Source organism: Pipistrellus kuhlii, unplaced genomic scaffold (genome assembly GCF_014108245.1).
Source record: "Pipistrellus kuhlii isolate mPipKuh1 unplaced genomic scaffold, mPipKuh1.p scaffold_m20_p_17, whole genome shotgun sequence".
NCBI lineage: Eukaryota > Metazoa > Chordata > Mammalia > Chiroptera > Vespertilionidae > Pipistrellus > Pipistrellus kuhlii.
Genome location: NW_023425482.1, coordinates 8,494,196 through 8,521,908, shown reverse-complemented (window position 1 = coordinate 8,521,908; position 27,713 = coordinate 8,494,196). Strand labels below are relative to the sequence as shown.

Sequence of the window (27,713 nt, the reverse complement as noted above, 5' to 3'; positions counted from 1 at the left end):
CTTAATTTTATCCTCCAAACCACCTCTGGGTCAGGTGTTATGCCCTCCTGTGACAGGTGAGGAGCCTGAGGCTCCAAGAGTGAAGGCCCCCTAGCCCACAAGGGGCAGGTAGGACTAGTCTGGCTCCGCACCTGCACCATGCCCACAACCCACATTACCTATGCAGGAAGAGCTGGGGTGGGAAGAGACTGAAAGGCAGGAAGACAGGCTAGGACCCCACCTCATAACTGGATGACTCTGAACTGATAAGGGCTGGCCTTGCGGGGAGACATCAGAAATGGGAGAAGTGGCAAACTTAAGAAACATTTGAAAGGAAAAACAAGAAAACTTGATGAGAATACTTGGAAATTGGTGTTTTTCATGGTAAAATTATAGTTCTGCCACCTATGACTCAAATATTACTAATGACACACAAAAATCCAATACTCTGGACCCTTTACAAGAAGGTCACTGACTAAAGAACTATTGGGTCGGAAACATGACTGCCAATATGCATGGTTTTTGGCCAATAAAAACATTAATTTCAATATATTCAGCCTAACCCTATGCCCTGAATCCCTTACATAAGCTCAACCAGTACTCAAGGCCACCTGCTCAGCCAGCAGCACTCCCAGGGATGTGGCTGTGAGGCAGTGAGTGTTTCTGAGGCCCAGGCACACATCCTCGCTGTGTGCACCATAGACTCACACGCATTTGGGAAGGAACACACACATTCGTCTCTACTTCTACCAGGTTATGACACATTAAGGGCAGACTCTGTATTTTCTTTTCCCTTTGTGGTGATCGCAAACTCTTTTTTAGTGCACTGAACCATACACATCTCAGTAACCAATAAAAGAGGGTGACAAATCCTACTGCAAAAGAATTTCAGCACAAGAAATTATTTATATACATTACCAAGAGAATAAAAATTGGAGCAGCAGATTAAAATAAAACTGGGATTTGTAAACCAAAATTTTCTGCTTGTGATTCAGTGACTAATGTTCTGGTGTATCTCATGCTGCTTCGGCTCACCATGCCAGCACAGCACAAAGGGACTTTTCTGTCACACTGTTCTCTCTGCTTTCTCCATCTGATCCTTCTTGTCAGCCCCAAGAGCACCCCATCTGTGTCTATTATGTTGTTTTCTCCCATGTTAGTTTCCTTTATTCCTGATCTTTCCTACAGAGGCAGACCTCTCATCTATCTACCTTCTCACCCCTGTGCCTCCTACAGAGGTGGTCTCCACAAATAATGCAAAATCCTTTCATTTTCTAACAGATTGACTTTCCTGATTTTGAAGGAAAAAAATAAAATAAAAACATTAGGCTTCCAAGGTTCTATTTATAGCAAAGTAAAAGAGAAATTAAACAGAAACAAGACTGGCCTTGAGTTGGTAACTACTGAAGCAAGTGGTGGGAACCTGAGGGTCATTACGCAGCCTGTTTGTTTGGTATGCTGAAAATTCCCATATGCACTTTTAGGTAGATATAAAAAGATATAAATACAAAAACAGACAACAGTTATTTCAGGGAGGAACCACCTCTAAATTCATTCCTATTGGGGATACTTACCCATAAAGAGGCCCATCATTGCCGATAGCAGAAACCATGATTACGTTGTTAGCTGTTAATTCCCACACCTACAAAATTAGCAAGCATTTAGTTATGAAAGAACACCACTTTTAAACAATCAATAGATAACTATCAAAAAATAAACACAAGTGAAAACTAGTTCTAAGAAGGGTTCCCCCTGAAAATGTACCACTAAACCCTTATAGGCATGAAAGTGTTTGGTAACTGGTATGTTAGCAAGAATAAAAGCCAGGACATAGGACTACGCAGCACATGGAGCAGACACTGGCTTTCCAGGCATGTTCAGAAAACATGAGTTATGTGTTTACCTGAGGAGTCAACAACACACCATGTCCTACTATCTAATGCAAATCACTAAACCTCACGTCATCAGCCATCTGTCCTTACAAGGCAGTTACCTTGTGGGTGGCAAACCAGCAGCACAGGGATGAAACATTCAGAGTTGGGCTTGTGAAGGGAGCCATTACCAAGGGCAATGTTCTATGTAGTGATATGACCAACCTTGTCGACAAAGGGGTGGTCCATGAAGTCAGGGCCACCGATGCTGAGGTTGAGCACGTCGATCTTCTTTAAGATGGCGTAGTTGAAGGCATCCAGGAACCAGGATGTGTAGGACACCTGGTTAATGTTAAGACAGTCTTTCAGGTGTTTCAGTGAAAGTGTCAAAGTGTACAACAGAGTTTTTAATTTTAAGGGTAAAGTATAAACTCTTAGCAGCATGAAATATTAACTTAAATTGCAGAAATAAATGCCAAATAATGCAAACTTCTACATCCAGAAACTCTTAAGATTTCAGCAAAAGAGCATGTTCTGAGGGCACCTACCTCTCCAGGTCTAAGGTACAGCTCCTTACCTTCAAGTGCACCCCCCGAGGCAAAACCCCAAACTTCTAATTGCCCCTCTTACAAAATGATTAATCTTAAGACACTTGTATTAAGTTAAGTTTATTAAACTAAATAGTTTAATGTATTTGTCTAGTAATCTTTATTGCTAAATAGGTTGAAGGATAAATGGCATCAACAGAAGTTATTTCCTAGAACTATTTATTTGATGTTCAATTCCTCCTCGTTTCCTGACAGAAGTTAAATTACTTTGTGTATCACCATTTAGGTGTTTCTATAAAATACCAAATTAAACTTACAATAAAAAGAATGAGTGTAATAATTATCATGTTTTCTAAAGGCTTTTAAAAATAAGACTACGTATTTGTATTTGCTTGTATATGCAAAAGAAATCCTAGGAGGAGGGGTATAAGAAATTAAGAAATCTTCACAAGAGATGGGAAAGTAAGGGGAGCACCTGCAGGATGGGGACAGGGTTGGGAGATTTACCCTGCATTGCCTTTTACACAAACATATAACACTATGTGCTACCTAACAGAAATTACATGTTAAATATAAATACTAGAACCTTCTCCCTTTCCTATAAATCGTTTCCTAATGAAGAATAAGGGAAAAGGCTTGTAAATCCACATTGCTCAAATTGATGCAAAATGCTGGGCTACACAGGTGACCCTCAAGGTCACATCCAATAGGGGTGAAAACACACAAACGTGATTATTCTTTCATGTAGAAAGTACTAGAAATGTGCCCAAGATGTGGTGGCACAGGCCCAAAGGAGAGGAAGGAACAGGCAGTCAAGGAATCCCTATGCACAGGTGCCCGAAGCAGGGGCTTCAGGGTTCCAGTGAGGCCATGAAGGGTGGGGCAGAAGGGCAAAGCCATACCAAAGGGACAGGGGAGAGACAATATGGCACACATGGAACATCTACAGCAGCTCAGCTCGCTAATGTGTTCATTTAAACTAGTATGTATGTATTTTCTGGAGTTTTAATTTTTTACATTTTAATATCAATTCCTTAAGTTTCAGGGATTCTCAATACCTACCTGGTTGTTGGTAAAGACCCTGAAAATATGAAGTTCAGCATCTGGAGCAAATCCCTGGCATTCCCTCATGCTGGCTATCACACCTGCCACAAAAGTGCCGTGGCCCAGCCCTGTTGCCCATAGGAAAAAGAAGTCAAATAAAAAATAAAGGAAAAAAAAGAAGAAGAAAAAGTCATAAAATTGCTGGTAATATGTACCAATGTGCAATATTTTAAACCAATTCAAACAGGCTCATTCTCCAAGTCCTAGTGTAGAACCTCTGTCCCTCGGTACTGTCTTCCATTCAGAGGCCTCACCGCATCTGCCTCACTTCTGCATCTAGACAGTCCCGTTCTTTCCCCAACAGGTAGCTTCTCCTCCACCAGGCACCCCTCTCTCTCCTCAAATACCACCTCCCAACATCCTAAGACATTTAGAAAAGTTTCCACTAAAAGGCACAGTAACAACTTGAACTTGTCTGAATAACTATTGCACACAAACTGCTTAATCATTTATACTCAGAAAAAAACACTTAACTGCTAAAATGGGGGATGGGAGTCCTGCATGAAGCCCACATGTGACCAGAAAATGTCTCACGCATGCTCTCACCACTGTGCGGCCACCTACCATCGTCCAGCGTTCGCTCGTTGGTCCAGTTGGTTCTCTCCTTCACATTTTTGAAGTGGGGATGCTTCTCACTTAGGCCAGTGTCAAAAACAGCAACCCTTACGTTAGCACCTTATCCCAAAAAGCAAGCAAGCACAATCAGGTTTGAGAAATCATCATTTTGAATTTTTGTCTATCACACACATCCCTCCTTGTGACCCATGGAAAGCACGTCCTCAAGGGTCAAAGTTGGCCCAGAATCCACAAGTAGAGGAGATGCCCCAGGATCCTGGCTGGGGAACACCATCATCTGCTGCTAAACAAGACTTGAGGATAAACAAAAATATCTCGCTGGACACTCAACTGTCATTGTGGCTCAGGAATGAACCACCTCTCCCCACTCCCCCTCCGATGATGGATTTTCCCCTTGAGGTAATTCCCTCCAAGTCTGTCCCTCACCTCTTTAGAGAAGCACCCACTAAGCACACACCTCTAGGAGCAGGGGAACTATCCTGACTCTTGACAAGGACAGTGACTTATTCACTGATGCTTATTCATAAGAACAAACTCAGCAGAGGGGAGCTGTGAACACGCAGAGGTAATCCCATTTCAAGAAAGAAAAAACAAAACAAAAAAAAACCACATTTTTATAATAATGAATTTATTTCAGACTCTGGCCAAAAGCCATCTGCATCAGTGTGAAATAACAGATGCTATCAGATCAAGAAATTCTAGAGAACATATAGAAGGAAAAAAAAGATAATTCTATTGTTTAACAGCTATCAGCTGTAATGAAAGCAATGTCTTTTTGGAATGAAAGTTGTGTTTATGTACCAATACTACCTTATATAATCAATTAAAGTGAGATAACCAACAAAATGCATTGCTTATTTTTAAAAAAGGCACACATAAAATGGGAAATGATTTGGTTTGGGGAATAAAAAATGTGTTTCTGAAGATTAGAGAATTTCTTTTGTGAAGGAGCTTTCACCCCCAAAAGATAAAAACAAGCAAACAATCATTTTAATGAAATGTCAGTCCACCAGGTGTTAAAAAGTTTAAGTGTCTCAGGCATTCTGAAAGGCAGGAGGCTGAGGAAATCAGAGGAGAGGTAAGGGTCTCCACGTCTAGGAGATATGGGTAAAGACACCGAGGCAAACTGTGCTGTGCTGGGGGCTAGGGAAATGGGCTACATTTAAAAGTTAGGGTCCACATCTTCACATTAGTTAAATAGAAATTTTCTGCCATGATGAATCAGTAAGAAAGAAGAAAAAATCTTGCTGGATGTGAGTTTCTTTCATAAGATATGGTCATTATTGTTTCCTGTTCTGAAATAAATGATCAAGTGTGACAGCCAATTACTTAGCCATTCTGCACATAGGGCACCACACTGGAATGATAAACTCAGTTTTCTGAAATTGTACAAATCATGAAAGGTTAGCTATCTTAAACCTCATCTCTTTCCCTGAGAGATTATAAAACTTTGCTGACCTACCCATCAGCTCTAACAGTGGACAGTGCTGTGTTTGTTCACAGATCTGTCATGAGAAAAGAAATGCTTTGCAATCTACCCCATCTAACCTCAGAAATGGTACCGAAAAATAAGATACAAAAAGTGAACAGAATCAAATAATTATAAAAACAACAGCAACAGATGCCCAGCACAACAGGAGTCAAAGATGAGGGGCAGTTGACTGTGTCCAGCTCAACAAAGAGTGAGATGCATAGGTGCATGAGGCCACCTGGCTTCTGCGCTAGACACTCGAGAGGGGGGCCTCCTGGACACCAGACCCTACCCTGCTTCCAGGTTCAGGGCACACACCTGTATATCCCATCTGCCAAAGCACGTCTGCCTGCAGCGTCTGAGCAACCTGGCGTGGGATGGCTCTTAGCAATCGCCGACTCGAATGTCTTCCAGTAGCATGCCAGAACCCAGAGCCCAGGGAGAGACTGGCTCTTCGCAGGGGACGGGACGACTGCCACTTCTGGCTCCATCGGGTTTCATTACAGGGCACTGTGGGGTCAGCTAGAGCCAAGAAAGGAACAACACTGAAATGACACGATACTTGTCAGAGAAAACAATCATTTTAAACAGCAATGATTACCTTCTGAAATCCTCTTTGAAGGAAAATGGGATTCTCTCCCTTTTCTAGAAGGATTTTCTCAATGCAGTTATATTTATAGCCTCTCATTGACCATCATTTGGTTCCCAAATAGTTTTCTTTATCTAACATTTTCTAACCAATGTAAGGCAGAAAGATTGATAAAACAATTAATTTTTAAGCAATAAAGTTAACTATGATGCTAACACCGAAGATTTTTCATCAGCAACTTGTTCTTGCTGAACCAGAAAAAGGGGGAAAGTTGAAGAGAATGGCCACTACTCGATCGTGAAGTTTCACAGCACTTGATTTCTGGGACAGGAAAAAGCCATGTTACCTCATTACACTACACCCACCTCTGGCCAAACATCCATAGGACCTTCTTCCATCTGTATATTTATCGATATTCTCAGTATGCTTACCTACTAGAATGCCACCTTTCAAAAAGCAAAGAACTATAAAGGAGTCAGGCGTATTTCTGAGGGTATGGAACTAAATGGTATCTTGATTTTGTTGCTGGGTACCTGATCGTATACGTTCATCAAAACTTGCTGAATTGTTAACTAAAAGGCAGAGACTTAACTATCTGTAAATACTTTTTTTTTTTAATGCTATAATGAAGAAAAAAATGTACTTCAACTCAGTCTCAAGAAGAGCAAATCTATAATACTCCTGAAGTTCTGTTTCTAAAACAAATAACTATAATTTTTATCCTGGTCTTACCAGGCTACACCCAAGAAAGTACAGGGGGACTGGAAAAATATATAGTCATGTCAATTCCACTAAGTAATTATTTGCATAGTCCAACTGCAATTATTCTGTACTAAACTTCCTGTGTTGATTCTGTTCTTTAAGTCAACAGCATAGGACAATACTGAAGGTACTCACTGAAGAATAATATTTAGAACAAGGTGGGGGGACTCTTCCGTTTTATGTTAAGTACTGAATTCAGTCTGGCTTTACTCTTTGAGAACAATTTAGAAAAACTGAAAAATATTCCAAAGAAAGCAATTCAAATGATGAGGGACTTGAAATCATGTCATATGAGTAAGTGCTGAAGGAAATGGAGATTTTTATTATCCTATAGAGAGGCAATTCTAAAGAGGAGATAGCATGAATATCTTCAAAATACATCTTTAAGTTTTATCTGGTAGAAAACAGGTTAGCTCTGTCTTAAGGCTCATGGCATAGAGCCAGGGATAAGATCCAGAGTAAGACAAGTATCAGCCTAAAATAAAACAAAGCCTTCTAACAACAGAGCCATAGGAATAATTAACATTTAATGTCTACTTACAATACGCTAAAACCTGCTGAGGTCTGTTCACATCCACTATTACATTTCAGCTTCATAAGAACCCTATGAGGTAGAGAGTATTCTGTCCTTTTTTAGGATAAGAAAAGTTGAAACAAAGAAAAACTGGTCACTGCATAAAGGCACGAATAGCAGCACTAAGAGAGTGGGCCTATGGGGAAGTAAATTTTCTCCTACGTCAAGGATACTAAGCGCAGCATTAGACAGCCACGGTGGAGAGGCTACAAAGAAGCCTAACCATCACATTCTATGATTACTGTGCTAACGTTAGGCATTCCCATGTTTCCTAAAGTATTCCGAAGCTTCTTAAGGTAAAGTAAAAAGAAACAACATACAGTATTTAGCTAGTTGTACAAGGTTTGATTTCCTTTAATCTTCCTGGATTGTTTTGAGGCTATTGCTTTTTAAAGAGACAAAGCACCACAAAACATCTGGACTAGCAGAAAGAGCTCTGAAGAAGTCAGACACCTGAGACTGGGATGTGGCTGGTCAGACTATGCAAATTAGTTAGCCTTCTCTCCCGTGTGTGTGACAAAGGAACAAAAGAAAAATCTCATTTATTTTTTTCTCCCAATGAAAGAAATATTAATAGAACTATAGATATTGTTACTTCAGTTTATAACAGGAAAAACACACACCTTTTCTTTGCTAATACACATGCTTTGAAAAATATTATGTAATAAACAGGCAATTAATTTTTGAGGATAAGCTCTATTTTGACAAGCCCAAGTTGTAAAGGTGTCGGAAATAAGCCCTCTAACTGAAAAGGAAATAACTGAATTCTTTCCATCTTCACACCTGCACAACTTAGGACTGAAATTAACTCAGCTAAGGCAGGATCATGCATAGTCAGGAGGCTGAGAAAACCAAATGAAACCCAAGAAAAAGACATTTTGCCATGAAAGAAATGAAAACATACTGACAGTAGCAAAATGCAAGCAAGGAGAAGACTCATAAAGGCACCTACTTTCATTTCAGTGTGAAGGGACATCAAGGCCTCAACGTCTGAAGACAAACCTGGGTGAAAATTACTCCCAACAGAAACAAAAATCACTATCATCCTCTACTGTAAACTTTGATTTGTTTTTCCTACCAGAATAATATGAAAGCCTCTTTTTTTGTTTTTTGTTCACTATACTATTTTTCAGCTATCCTCTCAGTTGAGTTTTCAAAATAAATTCAAGGTGGGGTATGGAGGAGGTGGAGCACAACATGGGTGAAAATGTACATTCTCTTTCTAAATCCAAGTGAAACAGAAATTGATACACATTAGCCTGGATCTCAGTACTCACGCTCTGTGTACTTGAGGGAACGAAAGACTTTCCGTTGGGGTGTTACCCGTTTGATGTTTGGATGATCTTCAAGTGTTAACAGCCCCGCTCTCTGTTTTTCTTTTATCTGAATCACCTCAAAATCACTAGGGTAGTCACTGGATGGATTATTTCGAGGAATAATTCTCCAATTGTTTATTTCACTGCTCTTCAGGGCACTTGAAATAAATGAATTTCTAGCTTTGGCTGTAAAGTATCCATTGAAAGCCACAATATATTCTGAAATCAATGACCACAAATAAAAATAAGAATTTATGTACACATATAAGATTATATCTAATCTAAAATGTCCCTGGTAAAAGAAAACTTACATATTTTAAAACCCACAGAGAAAAGATAAATAGACAAAAAGACTGGTTTAAATGTTTTGGACAGCAGTTTTCAGAACTTTATATTAAAATAATCTGTATGAATCCCCTGATTACAGACTACATTACTCAAAACCAGATAACTGTGCTATTTTAAAAAAAGCAAATGTTAGAAGTTTGAATATACAGCAAAGAAATACATGTAAGTTTTTCAAACAAGCAAAAGGAACCCAGAGAAGTGAAGGTTCAATTTTATTTTACTGAAAAGAGAAAATTTGGAGATTATACAAAATTATTTGCTGGTTATCACATCTGCTCGCTTGTACTTCATTAAATGTACATTAAACATTTGGCATCTTCAAACTCCCAACCCTCACCAGGTACAATGGAATCAGGGTTTAGGAAAAGAATTCAGTCCATCCATTTCCTTGTTTCATATAAGCTAATTTCACTGGGGAAGGAAACTTCAGCAGAGTGAATATATCCCAGTGCTATGCACTCATCCTATCTGAACTTTACTGTGAAAAGAAATGTGGTTTTTTAAAACTTTTTTTGTGTGTGTGTGTGTTTTTCCGTAAAAGCTAATGTTTAAAGTAAGTTTTAAACAAAAAGTATAGGCGGAATCCCTAACATTTAAAAGAATATCTTTCTTGTCTCATTTTCGGTTCTTATAAGTCTATTTCTAGTATCACACGAGCTCACTCGTCTAGGGGAAATAATGAACAACAGACTGATGAACGAGAACAGCATCGATCAGACTGTTAAACCTCAGAGGGAAGGTAGGGGAGGGTGGGGATAAGGGAGAGAGATCAACCAAAGGATTTGTGTGCATGCATATGAGCCTAACCAGTGGTCATGGACAACAGGGAGGTGGGGGCATGCGTGGGGATGGGTTTAGGATGGGAACGGGAAGGATGATGACAAATATGTGATACTTTAATCAATAAAGTAATTAAAAAAATAAAAATAAAAATAAAAGAATATCATGCCCGGCTTTTGTGGCTCAGTGGTTCAGTATCAACCTATGAACCAGGAGTTCATGGTTTGATTCCCGGACAGGGCACATGCCCAGGTTGTGGGCTCAATACCCAGTGTGGGGTGTGCAGGAGGCAGCTAGTCAATAATTTTCTCTCATCACTGATATTTCTATCGCTCTCTCTCTTTCCTTTTTTTCTGAAATCAATAAAAAATATTTAAAACAATATCATTACCAGATTCCACAACTGTTGAAGAGAATTCCACCTTCAATGTCAGGTGGGAACAGCCAGGACATGGGGCCTTTTCAAAAGATCTCTTTTCCAGTCTGTCACCCAGATGTTTCTTCCCACAGAGCAAAACCACTAGTAGAAGCAGCCAGATGCTGACAAGCTTCATGGTCATAAGTGAATATGGTCATAAAATTGCATAAATTCAAATCACACTTTTTTCTTCCTTGATTATAAGTTAATTTTTGTTTCAGCTAAAAGCTGAAACATTACTGATCAGACATTTTACAGTCTTGTCCAATGTAAATAAAAGTTAAATTTCATGGCCTTTTGTGATTTGGCCTGAAAAGAGGCTTTCATTTCTTTCTTCGTTTCTTCTCCATCTTCGACATTAGGCTTCTGTCATTCTAGCCCAGACAACTGAGTCCTACACTCCATTGGCACCACAGAACCAAAGTCCAAGGGGATGAGCAATCACTCTGCGAGCCAGTCTACAAAACAAAACAAGCACAGAGACATTAGTAGCACACTGACAGACTAGTTAGGATTTAGTTACAGGTGCAATTTAGATAAAGAGTCAGAAAGATATCCTAGTTATAAGGCATGATAAATGTAAGACACAACCACAAAACACATTACTTCACTTTTAGTTACTTCTCATCTCTTTTAGTTTCAAAATAAGGAATGATAAAATAAGTAAGAAAAATAAAGAAAATTAAGGATAAGAAATAACAACAGGAATATTAAGCCTATTGGCCCCGATCATCCTGGGCAACCAGAGAGAAGGGAAATCATGATACTGTGCTTATTATGTTTTATTTTGCTTCTTTTTAAGATTCTGTATTTTCCTATCATTTGCAACTCTTCAACAGGTATTTTCCCAATCAACACTTTAATTCGCCATAAATTTCAGTAATTTTTCAGGCAAAAGCTTGGTATACACCCTTACTTTCTAGTGCAAAATTAATACCTAAGAACAAACTAATTTTCACTCAAGTCATGTACTTAACACCTTCTTTAAGAGACACTGTGCTTTCAAAGTATTCAAGTTACACTTCAGATTTTGAAATATTTTCTGCTAATTCTTTGAAAGGAGAATCAAAGGGTTAGTTTTTTTTTTTTTTTTTACTATCATTTATTTTCCTAATGCCTCAACTTAAAGAAATTTAACCTGCTAAATATGTTATAAAACCAGATTATTTCTTCATTAGAAGTAATGAGTAGACAGTTTGTGAAGTAAGCTGTTGCCAAAGAAAATGTTATGTGAGTGTTAAATTACAAATACCTTACAAAATATCTGAATGGTTAAAAAAAAAGATCATTCTTCACAATGAAAAATAGAGCAGCAGTAAAAAACAATGCTGGCTATAGCATGCCCAGAAAAATCAGTTGCATCGATCACACCAGAAACATAAATAGCCCAGCAAGGGGAAGACAAATGAATGAGCAAGATAGGCCTTCTGTTGTCACTTGAAGACTTAGGACAAGGAGTTAGTCTTTCAAGAGAGGTCTGTCAAGCTGTTAAACCCATCTTCTATCAGACACTGGTACTATTGAGTAACAAGGAGTTTGTAGTTCCTGGGACTATCCATATGTGCTTCTATTGTATAAACAGGAAAACACTGAGCAAGAGGCAAGAGTCTAAAGAATTTTGATAAGGTCACTTTCACTGCTGTAATAAAAAAAAGATCCTGAAAAGGTCTATCTCGAAACTAAAGACCAAGCTTGGTGACAAGGAGCTCATCAGATAGAAATGAAACTTTAAAATTTATTTCTGTATCAACAGTTAGAACAATGAGTATGCCAACAGCAAGAACAAAGAAATTAAAAGCAGACAAGAATAGAAAGACCAAAGAAAAGAAGTAGGGGACACCAAAAGCCACTCTACCATGTTTCATAGAAATATGCTTGGGAGTGAGCCCCAACTGTTTTTGTTTATACTACTATTAGACTAGTGGCCCAGTGCACGGATTTGTGCACATAGAAAAGAAATTAATTAGAAGAAATATTTTAATATCACTTTTCAACCTTTCTCTATAATAGAAGTGTCAGAGATGAAAGAAAATTAGTAAAATGTATGAAAATAATATATAAATTGATTAGTAAACAATAACATGATATAACAAAGACATGATATAAAAACAAAAACTTGATATAAAAACATTGGTAAAAACAATGACTGATAAATTGATTAAACTTATTCTAATATCTCCCGGTATACCACATTAAGAGTAAAAACACTTTCAGAGTGCTTGACTAATTTCCCGTGTGATGAAGTACTTACAATTTTAACATCACATGCTGTTTGAACTCAAGAGAAAGCAACATATAACTGACCATGTCCAATAACAGGTTCAGGTAGGAATATTCCTACTCCGTCTAGAGTTTTCCTTGTGATTTATTAATAGTCATCGCAAATGCTGACGTCACGGGAAACTGCCTTTAAATTAATTTAAATGGGAGACCAGTGTCAGATGGGGACACCGGCTTCTTTTGGCTTCAGAGGTACGTTGTGCCTCATTGGTCATATTCTGTCCATGCCGCTGCTTTCTTTCAGCTTCAGAATGTCAACAAAAACAACCAAATTCCCAATCAACCATGACAAATCAAAATACACACATGCGATTGGCGCCAGCGAGCGCTTTATATGTATTGTACATGCGAGAGTCAATGTTTATTTTTAAATTGCTAGTGTGCATTATATGTATGTTACTGGCTGGCTGGTCAGACAGACAAATGATCGGTGACTTAGACTTTTATATATATAGTATAGATATTTGTAGTGATGGAGTATCACAGAATATAACTATATTGAGCATATGTTGCACCTAATTATAGTATTATTGGTCAAAGAAACTGAAGCTAATAATCACTGGTGATGAGTGTTCATGTCATATTAAAGTACCTTAAGTTAAAAGATTTAAATCGGTCTCTCACTTAAATAAACAAATCTATTAAAACTCTTTTGCCTCAAGCTAAAGAATGTATGACATACTTGGGCTATATATAACACGAGTATTAATTAATGATACTAGAAGCAAGTCTTAGACCTACAGTGTCAGATCCACTGTAATTAAATTCAATGCAGCCTTATGCAGAAGAGATGGCTGATGTTCTCTTACACCTGAGGCAGGAGTCTGGCTTTAAAAAATGTCTAAGGTACTCAGTTCTCCCCCAAATAGAAAACAAAATTTTTTAGGCTTTTGGAAAACAGGACATTGTAATAGCATAAGGCAGTCTACCTTAATTTATTCATTCAATCATACAGTTTTATAGAGTGTTAAGTAAGTTTAAGACACTGCCAGGTATTGCAGAAAAACAAGTATTGTTAGTACGTGAAGGACACAGACCTCCAGGTGTGACCCACCAAATAGGTCAACCATAACCGCAAACAGCTAAACATGGCATAGGAAAGGAAAGTGTCAAATTGAAGCACATGGACAGTGCCAGGGACACTGGATTGAGGTTCTTCCTGGTGTACAGGCTGCTTCTGTTGATGAAATGGATAGCAGCTGGCTCTGATGGAATTTAAACTGGTAGGGCTGGAAGTAGGGAAATAAAGAAGGGCAAGGGAGATCCTGAGCAGAGCTCCATCATAGGAGAGGAAATCACAGGCCATGCACAGAATCAAAAGGTCATCTGTATGAGGGGGAGGCAAAGAGAAGCTGAAAGACGAAGGACAAGGACCTCAAGCCGTTATGAAGTCCGAGGCAGAACATCCAGCAAACAACTGGAAATATAGGCCCTCTGCACCCAATGGGAGTAAACTAGCAGAGATAAAACAGAGCCAGGTGGGACTGCTGAGCAATCTTGTTCACTCATCCAACTCATTTACTGAGCAACTCTGAGGAGCCCAGCACTGTTCCAGACGGTAGCAACAGAGCAGCAAACACAATAAACAGAAACATCTGACCTCATGAAGCTAATCTTCCATTGTTGGGAGACAGGCAATATACAAGATAATTATAACATACCTTACTAAGCTAGTGATAAATACTGTACTATATTTTAAAGGAGAAAAAAAAAAGAAAAGAAAAAAGAAGGGGATGGCATTATGGCCTGTCAAGGGAGGAGCTGAACTTTTAGACAGAGTGCTCCAGAAACCCCTGAGCCTCCGATGGAAGCGGGAAGCTCATCAAGCCTCAGGAGAAAGAGAACTGCAGGCACCGGGAAAGCAAGTGCAAAGCCATGGGGTAAGGAACATGCCCAACTGTGTAAAGAAAGGCAAAGAGGCCAGTGTGGTTGGAGCAGCATAAAGGAAGGGCAATCAGAAGATGAAACGAGATGACAGGGAGGCAGACTAAGGAGGGCTTGTGGGTCAGAGAAAGGCCTCAGTTTTCACCATGAATGGGAAGGGAACAGATGATCAGAGCAGGGAAGGGACACAGACAGGAGCGGGGAACCAACTCGAAGATGCCTGTAAAGATGGTTGCTTGGGCCAGGATGGGGCAGGAGAGGTGATGAAGGTGGTCACATTACAGATGTGACAGCAAAGTTGACAGAATCTGCTGACAACCAGATGTGGCAGGTGTGCAAGTGAGGAAACAAGGACAAGACCAAGGCCTCTTGCCCCTAACTGAACCTGAGATGGAGAAGGCTGCAGGAAAGCTGGTTTGGGAAATACTTGTAGGAGGTGAGTTCTGAACATATGAAATTTCAGGAGCATTAGAGTTGTGAGGCCATGGCTTAGGGCAGAAGGGAACAGGGAGGTAAAAAAAAAAAAAAAAAAAAAAAAAAAAAAAGGCCACACTACTGAAGGCCAGCCTACTCTAGTCTCCAAACCCACCGGGGCTGGAAGGAAGATAGCTTCAAGTAGAAAAACCCTGTGGGATAAATGACATGGCTGGAAATAACAGGGACAAGGATACACCTGTTTTTGTTTTTGATCTAGCTGATCTGCTTATGAACGTTAAAGGGGAACTAAAAGACACTCTCTTCAAAGAGCTATAGATCATAAGTTATGAACAATACTCAGGTTTCTATGGTCTCCTAATCCCAGAAGATGAGGGCTTCAAAATTTAAATTTGCTTTGAGGAAAACAAAAAACACCACCAGGGAGCTAGAGGCATGGCACTGGGGTTACAACACAGGCCACTTACAACCAACATCTGTGCCTTTGGTCTGTTTGTTTTATAGATGGCCAGTCTCCACTGACTCCTCTACTGGGCCTTTAAAGGCACAGGCTGCCCTTTCCCATATATAATGCATCTATTATTCACATGTGTCTATGATGGATCCTTCCTGGCTCTCATATATAATGCAAACCCGGTGAGCACTCTCCCCAAGGAAGGCTCCCCATCTACTGGCAAGCAAATAAGGAGCAACAGGTATATATAAGGTAAGCACAGAGTATATAAACAGAGACACATACAATATGGGGGAAAACACTTTTTAAAAAAGACTTCTAACTTTTCCTTTTCTTCCCTTTCTGAATAATTCAGCTGAGGACAAGAAGGCTGGCATTGGTAGAAGTACAACAGTGGCCGGTGAGGGAAAATGGAGTCAAAGAGGATCAGAAAGGTGCATGTGGGGGAGAGATAGGGTTGTCAGAGCCTGAATGGGGTGATGGCAACAACAAAAGGAAATTGATTTAATCAAATAATTTACAGGTAGTGGGAGGCAGCTTTCTCATTGTCAAAGAATGAAGTCACAAATATGAAAAGGAGTGAAACTTGAATGAACCATGCAGGATCAGACTAAAACTGGAAGTACCGGTATGAACTCAAGGTTTTCAATATATAGACAGATGTAGAAGCAAACATATGCAAATGTATGTATGCATGTGTACACACATATGCATTTTGAAAGACACTGGAGCAGTGACATCCCAATAGGAGGGAGCCCAGGCAGTGCCCAGCTGGTCTTCTAAACACCATTCTCACTAAAAGAAACCAGGCCCTCTGGAGGAGGAGCTGGTACCAGACTGGGCAGGTTAAGAACAGATGAGTCTGGAACATCTTATTCTTGCAGAAAGGAAGAAAGTGCTCAGAGAATTATGGGGATGTGTCAATGGGATACAGAAACCAGCTTGGGATAATTTGAGCATCAAAATAAATAATGAATGTAACAGATCCTAACCACTGAGTAAAACAGGAAACACGACTCCACAATGACATATATTAATAAAATAAATTGAAAATTTAAATAATGAGATATTCACATAAACTCGTAATGCCTCCCCCCAAAATTCTCATTTACAAAGGGAGAAAGGGTAAGTTTATGAGGAGAAACTTCATCAAGTTAACCAGCAATGGGACACAAGGAACAGGGGCCACTGAGCAGATGCGCTCAAGAGCCCTCTGGCCAAATATGGACAACCTCAATCGGATCATGAGGAAGTATCAAAATCCACACCAAGAGACAGTCTTTAAAATAACTGGCCTAGAATATTCCTAAGTACCAAGGTAATGAAAGCCAAGGAATGGCTTTGATATGGCTTCAGATTGAAGGAAACTCAAGAAACATGCCCCCTAACTACAACTTAAGATTCAAAAATGGGCCCCTTTGCTGTATGGACAGTATTGGAACAAATAGCAAAACCTGAATGGGGCCTGCCTATGATTAGATAGCAGTGCTGTATCAAGACTAATTTCCGGCACTGTCGGTGTGGCTCAGTTGTTGAGTGTCAACCCATGAACCAGGAGGTCATAGTTAGATTACTGGTCAGGGCACATACTGGTTTGTGGACTAGATTCCCAGTAGGGGATGTTCAGAAGGCAGTGGATGGATGATTGTCTCTTATCATTGATGTTTTTATCTCTTTTTCCCTCTCTCTTAAATCAATAAAAACATTTTTAAAAGTCTGATTTCTAGTCCTATATATTATAACAAAGAGCTAATATGCAAATTGTCATCATGCTCTCATGCCATAAAGCACATGTGTCAAACACAAGGCCCTCGGGCCAAATCCGTCCCGCCAGGCCTTGCAATGTGGCCCGCACCGCGCTGTCATCACTGCACTCCACTGCGTTTCCATCACAATGACAGTTTATGACTGTTCAGTAAACCATTCGGCCCGCGATTTAGGCTGGATTTTAGATTTTGGCCCCTTTTCTGATTGAGTTCGACACCCCTACCATAAAGGCTCAGACACTCAACACTGGGGAGAGGAATGGGGACCAGCCAGGCATAAATGAGCTCGTGAGAGAGGAATGGGGACCAACCAGGCTGCCGCCCAGGAGAGAAACAAGCCACCTGCCCCACAATCCCAGGTGCCAATGCCTGTGCCTGCAGCCCAAGAGAGGAACAAACCGCCCACCCTGTGGTCCTGGGTGCCAGCACCTGTGGCCCAGGAGAGGGACAAGCCACCCACCTCGTGATCCTGGCACCAGCGCCAGTGCCTGCAGCCCATGAGAGGGACAACCCATCTGGCCCATGGTCCCTGGCGCCAGTGTCTGCAGCCCGAGGGCCCTGGATTGGAGAGGGTGCAGGCTGGGCTGAGAGATGCCCCTCTCCTCCACTCCCTTGCAAGAATTTCATGCACTGGGCCTCGAATTTCCATTATAAAACTCTAATAACATTTTAACAGATGTAAATTGAGACAATCAGTATAAAATAGATATAATCATGTTGAAGAACTAAACCCAATAAAATGTGTACTCCCATATGTTGCTAGTGAATGTAAAAAAGTTCTTACTACCTTTGAGAATGATATTTTGCCATTGTGTATTTAAAAGCCTTAAAGACGAATGTAAAAAATGTTGGTCTAATAAATCCAGTAATAACAATAAAAAGGAATACTAACTGAGCTTTTCTAAATAATTTGCATGTATTAACTCATTTAATTCTCACAAAACCTGTTACTACCCTCATTCTCAGATGAGAAAATTGAGGCCCAAGTAGCTCAAAACCTTGCCTGGAATCACATGGCCAGTGAATGGGAAAGCAAGGCTAAGAACTGGGGAAATCTGGCTTCAGAGGCCACACTCTTAAGAGGTAGGCTACACTGCTTTTCTAAAATCTCCCTTGGAAATTCATTCCCTGTATGTGTGAATCTAAGAGCATACAATGTGTCTAAGGATTATAACTTGGGGAAATTAGAGACCATCTAAGAGTATAATTAGGAGACTAGCTAAATAATTATGGTTCATCCATATTATAGAACTAGAGGGCCGGTGCATGAAAATCATGCAATTGGGGGGGAGTCCCCTTAGCCCAGCCTGCGCCCTCTCGCAGTAAGGGACCCCTCAGAGGATGGGGATCAGGCCTAAGTTGGCAGTCAGACATCCCTTTTGCAGTCGGGGCTCTCGCAGTCCGGGACCCCTCACTCCTTATCGCCCGCCTGTAGTGGAGGCTGGAGAGGCTCTCGCTACCACAGCTGCGCTGGCCAGCCATGAGCTCAGCTTCTGGCTGAGAGGCACTCCCCTTGTGGGAGTGCACTGACCACCAAAGGGCAGCTAATGTGTTGAGCATCTGCCCCCTGGTGGTCAGTGTGCATCATAGTGACCAGTCATTCTTCCATTCGGTCAATTTGCATATTAGGATTTTATTATATAGGATATTAAGCAGCAATTCCCAATTATGTTCCTTAATTATATTCCTTGGGAAAGCTGAATAATGATACCCCAAAGATGTCCATATCTTAATCCCCAGGACCTGTAAATGTTACTTTGTAAGACTAAAGGGAATTTGCTGGTATAAACGAAGGATCTTGAGATGGGGAGATGAACATTTATTATCCAGGTGGGTCCAATGTAATTACAAGAGTCTTTGTAAGAGGGAGGCAGGAGCTCTGAGCTAGCAGTAGATGTGATGATGAATGAGGCTGTAGTAATCAGAGGAAGAGGTTAGGAGCCAAGGAATGAAAGTGCTTCCAGAGGCTAGAGCCAAGGAACGCAGGTGCCTACAGAAACTAAAAAAGGAATGAAACCCTGCTGACATCTTAACTTTAGCCCAGTGAGACTGACTTCGAACTACTAACCTCCAGAACTGTAAGATATTAAATTTGGGTTGTTTTAAGACACTAAGTCAGTAGAAATTTGTTACAGCAGCAAAAGAAAACTAATATATTTTCCAAAGAATATAGGGAAATACTCATGACACATTAAATCAAACTGTTAATGTACAATGTGATCCACACTTTGATTTTTATATATGTATCTATGTGCATAGGAAAAAAGAACATGAAAAGAGGTCTACCAAAGTGGTAACACAGGTTCTACATTTCAATGGTATGATACAGGTAGTTATTTTCTTCTTAAATTCTATTCATTCATATTTTTACAAAAAGTGCATGTTACACATTTATAATTAGATAAAATATATTACTTAAAAACCTTATAACCCTCATAAATAGAGGGTTATAAGGTAAATATTATCTAGAAAAATATTTTCTGGTAAAGACAGTAGCACAAAGATTCAAAATATTTAAATTTTAATTTTACATGTAATATAGTAAAGCTTAAAAGGGATTAAAAAAAAAGCTTAAAATTTCCTAGGAATTGTTTACTAAAATCTATGTCTCCCTCCTAAAGTAAGGCTAAGCTTTTAGCTAGTTCATTCTGAACAGACTTATCATCTGTAGTATCACTTACTCCTAGGGCCTAATTAGGGCTGTTACTGGATCCACTAAGTATTTACTGGATTTAATATCTATCAGTTCTATATAGAGAAGATCTGGTTATCTTTCCATACAAAGGTAAACTCTAAAAGATGGTATTTACATAATTATAAGTTTCCATAATTAAGTATAATTATGCCTCTAATACAGGTATAATAAAAATATATTGGACATCAAATACTGAATGCAAACAAACCAGTTCAAATAATATATGCCAAGAATGAGACTTAATGATATATTTTTAAAGGGAGACAAAGTAAAGGAAATGCATTATTTGGACAAGCAATTGATCTTGCTGACAGCTAACATTCCATGAAACTCTGGGATTCTTCTACTCTACATTAAAAAAGAATATAGCAACGATTATAATTCTGGGTACAGCTAAAGTACATCTGAAATTATTTATTTACAAATTAAAAAACACAATTCAGATGAGAGGCAATTACTTGTATCACCCAATAGTCATCTAAGTATGTATTGTAGATAGACCTTGCTTTTAATAAATCTTTACTGAATTACCTCCAGAGAAAACAGAATTATGACTAGGCCATGAAAGGGTACCATTCAGTTCAATTAAAATTTAGCTGAAAAAATTCCACTTTTGTAACTAGTTGCATAGTTGGCTGTATTAGCATTGTTTAATAGGCTAGCATTTAAGTGATGCCAGACCATATTGTCTTTAAAAAGGTGTGTTCTCATACCTGATTGAACTGGTTCCTCCTGGCACATTCTGTCCACTAGTAAAGGTGGAGCGGGGAAGAACACTTATAATTCAGCCCAGAGTCAACAGTTAAAAAGATCCGGTTTACACAGTCTTTATTGCCTGTTCTTTCACATATGTTGTTCCGGTGCACTATTCTCTTTATCCTCATTCCTCTAGCACTGGCTAGCCACATATGAGCACCCCCAAACTCAGTACTTTCCTCATTTTATTTTTTTTAAATATATATCTTATTGATTTTTTACAGAGAGGAAGAGAGAGGGATAGAGAGAAACACTGATGAGAGAGAATCATCAATCAGCTGCCTCTTGCACACCCCCTACTGGGGATGTGCCCATAATCAAGGTACATGACCTTGACAGTAATTAAACCCGGGACCTTTCAGTCCATAGGCTAACACTCTATCCATTGAGCCAAACTGGTTTTGGCTCCTCATTTTACTTTAAATTCATTTCTTAAGCAAAAAGGCATTGTCAAAATTAATAAATCTAGGTAACAGATTTCTGCAGCACATCAAAACTGATGAGGAAAACAGAGAAGGAAAAATCAACTTAAGTGTCTCTTAACCACCTCCTCAGGCAAAACACTGTAAGAGACCAAAGTCCCCTACCTAAAACCAAATAAAGGTCTAGTTTCACATTCTTAATATTTCAATCACCAAGAGTTGGAATTGTCAAGCCTTTCCAATAAAATATAACCAATGTCTCAACTGTCTCCTAGAGCAAAGAAGTAGTTGCAAATCCCCCTGCCCCCAAACCCTGCTTAAAGCACTAATGAGAGTCTTGTGCAGTTCACCTAAGTCTTCAGCCCTCCTAGTTCTTGTTACTTTAATTATTTGTGCCACAAAAATAAAGAGGCAGCAGGCAAGAACTACCTACAACCAGAATGATAAAAGACGGAATAAAAAAAAAACAGCCGAAACCGGTTTGGCTCAGTGGATAGAGCGTTGGCCTGCGGACTGAAGGGTTCTGGGTTCGATTCTGGTCAAGGGCATGTACCTTGGTTGCGGGCACATCCCTGGTGGGGGGTATGCAAGACCCAGCTAATCGATGACTCTCTCTGGGGGGTATGCAAGACCCAGCTAATCGATGACTCTCTCTCTCTATCCCTCTCTCTTCCTCTCTGTAAAAAAATCAATAAGATATATATATTTTTTAAAAATGTGAATTTGAAGGAAATGCTAAAAACCTCTAGATTAGAAGAGAACCCATGGGTGCTTCAAGGCTCTTCAAGCACTTAATTAGAATTTTTTTTTTTTTTTTTCATAGATACAAGCAACCCTTGATTTGATAACAATTGCTTGGGGAATGCAATGGAGACAACTAGTAGGCAAGAGTCGCGTCCCCGCCCCCGCACACACACCCCCTTCCAATGAAGGCCTCTGGCCATGTGCATCTTACACGGGAACATGAAATAAAATTTTATTTGCAAAAGGTGTTCTGTGTGAATGAATAAACAAAATGTTTTGTATCCATAAAAAAGAATAATATTGTGCCACAAAAAGGAATGGTGACACAAGCTACAACATGGGTGAACGTTGAAAACATTATGCTAAATCAAAGAAGCTAGACACAAGGGTCACGAATGATTCCACCTGAATCAAATATTTGGAAAAGAAAATTCTAGAGAAACATAAAGATTAGTGGTGATCTGGGGCTCAAGTTATAAATGAGTAGTGACTACAAACGGGCACCAGGGATCTTTATGGGGTGATAGAAATGTTCTAAAAATGGATTGTGGTTATGATTACACATCTTGAAATTTGATTTTTTTTTTTTAATCAATGAATCAGTATCTTAAAACAGGTGAATTTTGCAGGATGTAAATTTTACCTTACATTAATAGATTAAAAAAAGTTTGGAAGAATCACTGCTTTCCAGGCCCCCTCCCTTTTTATACATATACAAAATGAGACCTTGAAGTTAGAGAGCTACTTACTAGCACAGTTAAGACTAAAGGACCACAGGAAACTAAATTCTCCAGAGTTCAACTCAGATCTTATGTCACACTATCTCTTGGTAGTTTCTTAAGGTAAATGTAAATATTGAACTTAATTTGCATACACAAACAGGCCAAGCTTCTCAGTGGCTCTAACAAAAGCAAGGGGTAAACCACCTTAATAAAAATGATGTTGATCTGTAACAGTCATAGGAAGCACATCATGAGAGGGCATGGCAAGACCTGAAGATCCGACAGGTCTGAAAGGCATGCTGGTTCTGAGCAAACCAAAGAACCTCAGGGGCACCCTTGCCGACGAGCTTCTTACATTGCATTTTTGAAAATCAGAGGAGCAGTGTGCAGACTCAGCGAGGGCAAAGAACTGAGGTCCCCAAAAATCTGATACTAGAACCATTCCGGAGCATACCCTAGCACTCGGGTATGTTCGGGGGCTGAGGATCATAGCCAGAGCCCGGCACATTGTTTCACTCCGTTAAAGCGTATTTCACAGAAAGAACATGAAATTGAGCCAGCTGCCTCACCGTGTAAACACGCAGAAGAGGCCGGGCAGGGAGAACAGCCGTTTACGTCCCGGCGGGGTCTGGCGAGCCGAGGGGACTGTTCATTTCCTACCGTGTAGCCGGCATGTCTAAACGCCTCGCTTTACCGCACGCCCCGGGCCCGCGCCCCACAACCCGGGTCCGCTCCCCGCCGGTCCAGGGTCGCCGGGAAGCCCCAGCCCCCGCCACACCGCCGGCGCAGACCCCCATCCTCGGGGCCTCGGGCGCGAGGAGCACCTCAGAACGCGCGGACAGCTGCGCAGATCCGGAGATGCGGTGACTCCGAGAGCGGCCCCCTCACTTACCTGCTGCCGCCTCACGCTCGGGTCCGGGGGGCCCAGGATGACGGCTTCTCCGCGGCGAACACGCCTCGAGTCTCCATTCGGGGCTGTTTACTCCCAACTCTCGCGAGAATGCGCCATGGGACAGGGAGACCCAGGGCTGAGAACGCCAGCCCCGCCGGCTGTGCGTAGCCTGCGTGCGCACTCTGAACACGGAGGGCCGCAGGGTCTGGGCCGGAAGACGAACGACAGTCTCGCGACGTTTGAGGCCCCGGGGAAGGGGCGGGGCAGCGGGCTGTTCGCCTTGCTCTGCGGTAGCAGCAGTACCTGGCGTGGGGTGCTTTGGGCTTTGGGGCCAGGATCTTAGAGTAATGGCACGAAAGCAGCCACACTGGCCCATGTCCTGCGGACAACAAACCTGACGGAACGGCCCCCGTGGCCAGCATTTGCTATAAACTCCAGAAACGGTATCCAGCGCCCAGCCCGGGCGCCACCAACTCTGCAAACCCCTACCTGTTCACCTACAAGGCAGCTGAGAGCAGTCATCTGTGAGTCAGTCAGTTTCCTGTCTCACTCCCACCCTGACAGGCGAAACCCCTGCCCCAAATCTTGTCTGCTCCACTCCGGTCTCCTCTCCGCCTTGTCTGGACCAATAAGACCTAGTGTTACCCCCTTCAAAGAAATAAGTATCAAAAGTGTGCCTCCACCAAAATGCGTGGGTGATTTCAATGCTAGGTAGGGATCACAGGCTGTTTTCTGTAGAAATGTTGAAGTGGACCATACTTGGCTTGGGCACAATTGGGGAACGGAAAACATATTTTAGGTAAGGTAATGTTTATGAAAAATGATGTGCTATGCAGTCAAATAAAAATGCTTATGTTTTATTTATTTTTATATATATTTTTAATATATTTTATTGATTTTGTACAGAGAGGAAGGGAGAGAGATAGAGAGTTAGAAACATCGATGAGAGAGAGTCATCGGTCGGCTGCCTCCTGCACACCCCCTACTGGGGATATGCCCACAACCAAGGTACATGCCCTTGACCAGAATCGAACCAGGGACCCTTCAGTTCCCAAGCCAACGCTCTATCCACTGAGCCAAACCGGTTTCGGCATAAAGCTGCTTATGTTTTAACTTTCCACCGCAGCATGATAATGTTGCAAAGGACCAATATGACCAGAAATATCACAGCACTTCATCTTCCCTTTAACAAACTGGTTTAATATAGTGGATACATAATCATCTGCTAGCTTCTGATCTTGGGCAAGTTGCACCTCTGTTCTTTATACCTCACCTTCCTACTCCCCTTCCCCTCCAAGATATTAATACCTACCTCATAGGAGGGTTAAATAAAACATACAAAGCTTAAGTCATAATATGTTCAGTAAAAAGTGGTGGTTACATCTAACCAATCCACACCTGGTGAAAGTCTCCCCCATTTTGAGATCCTCAAAGTTAAGCAGAACTCCCTGCTGCCATGATTAATGCACTTGATCTTAAACTTAACTGTTCTAAATTGAGATAAATTGATTTTGGCCAGGGTTCTTTTTAAGGGGCCTTTAAGTCACTGTACCACTGAATACATAGCCCAAGTGTCAAGGGCTAAGGTAGGCTAGTGCATTGCAAACATCCTTGGCAGGGAAGCCCAAAAATAGGGAAGTAAAGAATGCTGCCAGCTCCTTAGAACCATGTAAACTGAAGGGGACTCAGACATGAGACTGATGGCTGAGAAATCTACCAAGAAAGGCTGAGAACCACAGAATCCTGGTCTCCCGGTTTTCCATCACTTCAGGTTCTAACTTCCAAAACCTATGCTTCAGGTGTGTAAAAAAGCATTCGACATCCCATAGAAAGTAAATCTTTATTTCAACTAACTGTTATTTTAGAGAATAACAGCTTAGCCAATACTGAGACAAAGACAAGGTAAGAATGGTCTTTGTTTTGGAGGGTACACAATGTCAAAGATAGAAGACACCACCTAAACTCTCTGGTTCCCAAATGTGACAAGATTTTAAGTAACTTGAGATTAAAACAGCAAAAACACTTCTCAATAGAGCTGTCTTCTCCTTGCTGTCTTCCTGTCCTTCCCACTCTTTCTTGAACTCATTACAATCTCCCTTTCATCCCCACCAATCCATGTTGCTTGATATGAAGTGTGTTAATTTGCCAAAGTCAATGGTCAAAAAATCAACCTTCATCTTACCTTATCAGAAGAATGAGATGAAGAAACCAACCTAATATTTTCAAAAGACATGCATATGTACAATTTCCTTGCTTAATTATCTGCTCTAACTAAATTGCATCATAAATTAAGTTCATAAATTACGTTTTTGCAATTTTTAAATAATTGTTCCTATGGGGAAAAAATGTATCCCTCATTTCAAACAATACAAATATATGGAGCAAAACCTCTTCCAAAGGAAGCAGCAACCACTTTCATTGTTAAATTTTCAGTTCACAGATTGTTTCAAAGGTTATTTCCCCCATTCTTAGTAAGAAAATCCATCTAGGTCTGGCCAGCATGGCTCAGTGGTTGAGCGCTGACATAGGAACAGGAGATCATTTCAAACAATACAAATATATGGAGATCAGATTCAATTTCTGATCGGGGCACATGCCTGGATTGTGGGCTCAATCCCATTGTGCGGTGCAGGAGACAGCTGATCAATGATTCTCATGATTGATGTTTCTCTCTCTCGTCCTCTCCCTTCCTCTCTGAAATCAATCAAAAAAAAAATCTATATATATATATATAGATTTTTTTTTTGATATATATATAGATTTTTTTTTTTTTTTTAAAGAAAAGAGCCGAAACCGGTTTGGCTCAGTGGATAGAGTGTCGGCCTGTGGACTGAAATGTCCCAGGTTCTATTCCGGTCAAGGGCATGTACCTTGGTTGCGGACACATCCCCATAGGGGGTGGTACAGGAGGCAGCTGATCGATGTCTCTCTCTCTCTCTCTCTCTCATCGATATTTCTCTCATCAATGTTTCTAACTCTCTATCCCTCTCCCTCCTCTCTGTAAAAAATCAACAAAATATATTTTTAAAATAAAGAAAAAGAAAAAGAAAGGAAAAAAAAAGAAACCCCATCTACAGTGGTACAAAATGAGCTCTGGGAAAAAGTATTTTAGGAAACATAAAACCTAAGGAAGATTCTTGGTTTTGATCTTTCACTAACTGCACCAATGAGCTTATTTATATAGGTCCTGCCAAGTAAAGGATTTTTAAAATATCATTGACATGGTTTATTTATTCTCATCATTTAACAATGATTCAATACCTAATCTATAAATATAAGACACATAACACAGGTATAAATATGGTACATAACATTGCTGCTGCTTATTACATGTCAAGGTTCAGGTCAATGTGGCAGGAAATCAAATTTTTCCTAGTCTTAATGACCATAATTGTCTGGTGAGGGAAAAAGTCAAATGTAACCAAATAAAGGCTCTTTAAACTAACTCCGTCAATACCTTTAATGTTATGTAGTGCCATTAGTCTGCACGTTTTCACATCTGAATGTCTTCCTCTTATGTGATGAAGGCCTGATCTGTAAGTGGAAGAGCTTCTGAACTGAATCCAAGCCACATCTGGAAATACTGAAGCAATGTCACTGGCAAAAATGTGAGTAAACATGAGGGCATGCTTAGACCTACTCATAATGGAGCATCATCTCAGGAGAAAACAATTCCATAAATGTCCCGGTTTCAAAATTTTACTAGTTTCTGCATCAGTGTCCCAATATTAAACTCCACATTTTTACTTTGCACACATTGTCATATTCATACAGTGATTTACAACCGTCAAGCACTACATATGTGGTCCTCAAAATGTTTGGCTTTATAGGACCTGAACCAAAAACATTTCACAGCAGCTTTCAATGTTAACCCAGATTGTGTGTGTGTGTGTGTGTGTGGGAGGGGGGGTAAGGGGAGAGGCTATGCATAATTATTTTCACACCAATAAAACTATTCACTATAATCATAAATTACAAGAACCAAGAATGAGCTTCTAACTTATTTCAACAGATACAATACATATCACATACATTTGTCCATATTCTAACTACTAATTTCATAAATACTTGATGTTTACACCAATAATGCTACTGGAATTAAATAATATTACATAGAAAAGTATATGAAAACCAGATATAACAAGCTCTAAAGAGCTAAATTTTAGTTACAAAATGGGTCATAGGCTAAGAAATAACTACTTATCCACAATAACTATAAATCATCAGATTACTGACAGTCAGTCATTACACCTCCAAATCTAGGTTAAAAAAACAGAATGTTGTAAGTAATATTTTACTTACAAGCCAATAGCATGAAATCTAGAAT

The 27,713-nt window shown here is 40.2% G+C and overlaps 1 protein-coding gene and 1 long non-coding RNA gene across 2 annotated transcripts in view; one reads left to right on the top strand and one right to left on the bottom strand.

Moving 5' to 3' along the window:
• The window catches only part of MBTPS1 (membrane bound transcription factor peptidase, site 1), a 60,124-nt gene extending 36,599 nt beyond the window's left edge, over positions 1-23,525 (bottom strand). The window contains exons 1-8 of the mRNA XM_036440935.2: positions 23,387-23,525; positions 10,310-10,794; positions 8,752-9,009; positions 5,868-6,071; positions 4,067-4,177; positions 3,461-3,570; positions 2,076-2,192; positions 1,554-1,621 (exon numbers count right to left, since the gene is read on the bottom strand). Coding sequence (XP_036296828.1) covers positions 1,554-1,621; positions 2,076-2,192; positions 3,461-3,570; positions 4,067-4,177; positions 5,868-6,071; positions 8,752-9,009; positions 10,310-10,478 — 1,037 coding nt within the window. The 5' untranslated portion in view covers positions 10,479-10,794; positions 23,387-23,525. The remainder of the gene's footprint in view (positions 1-1,553; positions 1,622-2,075; positions 2,193-3,460; positions 3,571-4,066; positions 4,178-5,867; positions 6,072-8,751; positions 9,010-10,309; positions 10,795-23,386) is intronic.
• A 3,397-nt stretch (positions 23,526-26,922) lies between these two features.
• Positions 26,923-27,607, top strand: LOC123652477. Its single transcript, XR_006741841.1, has 2 exons — positions 26,923-27,267; positions 27,301-27,607. It is a non-coding gene; the product is annotated as an uncharacterized LOC123652477 (long non-coding RNA).
• Positions 27,608-27,713: the final 106 nt, after the last annotated feature.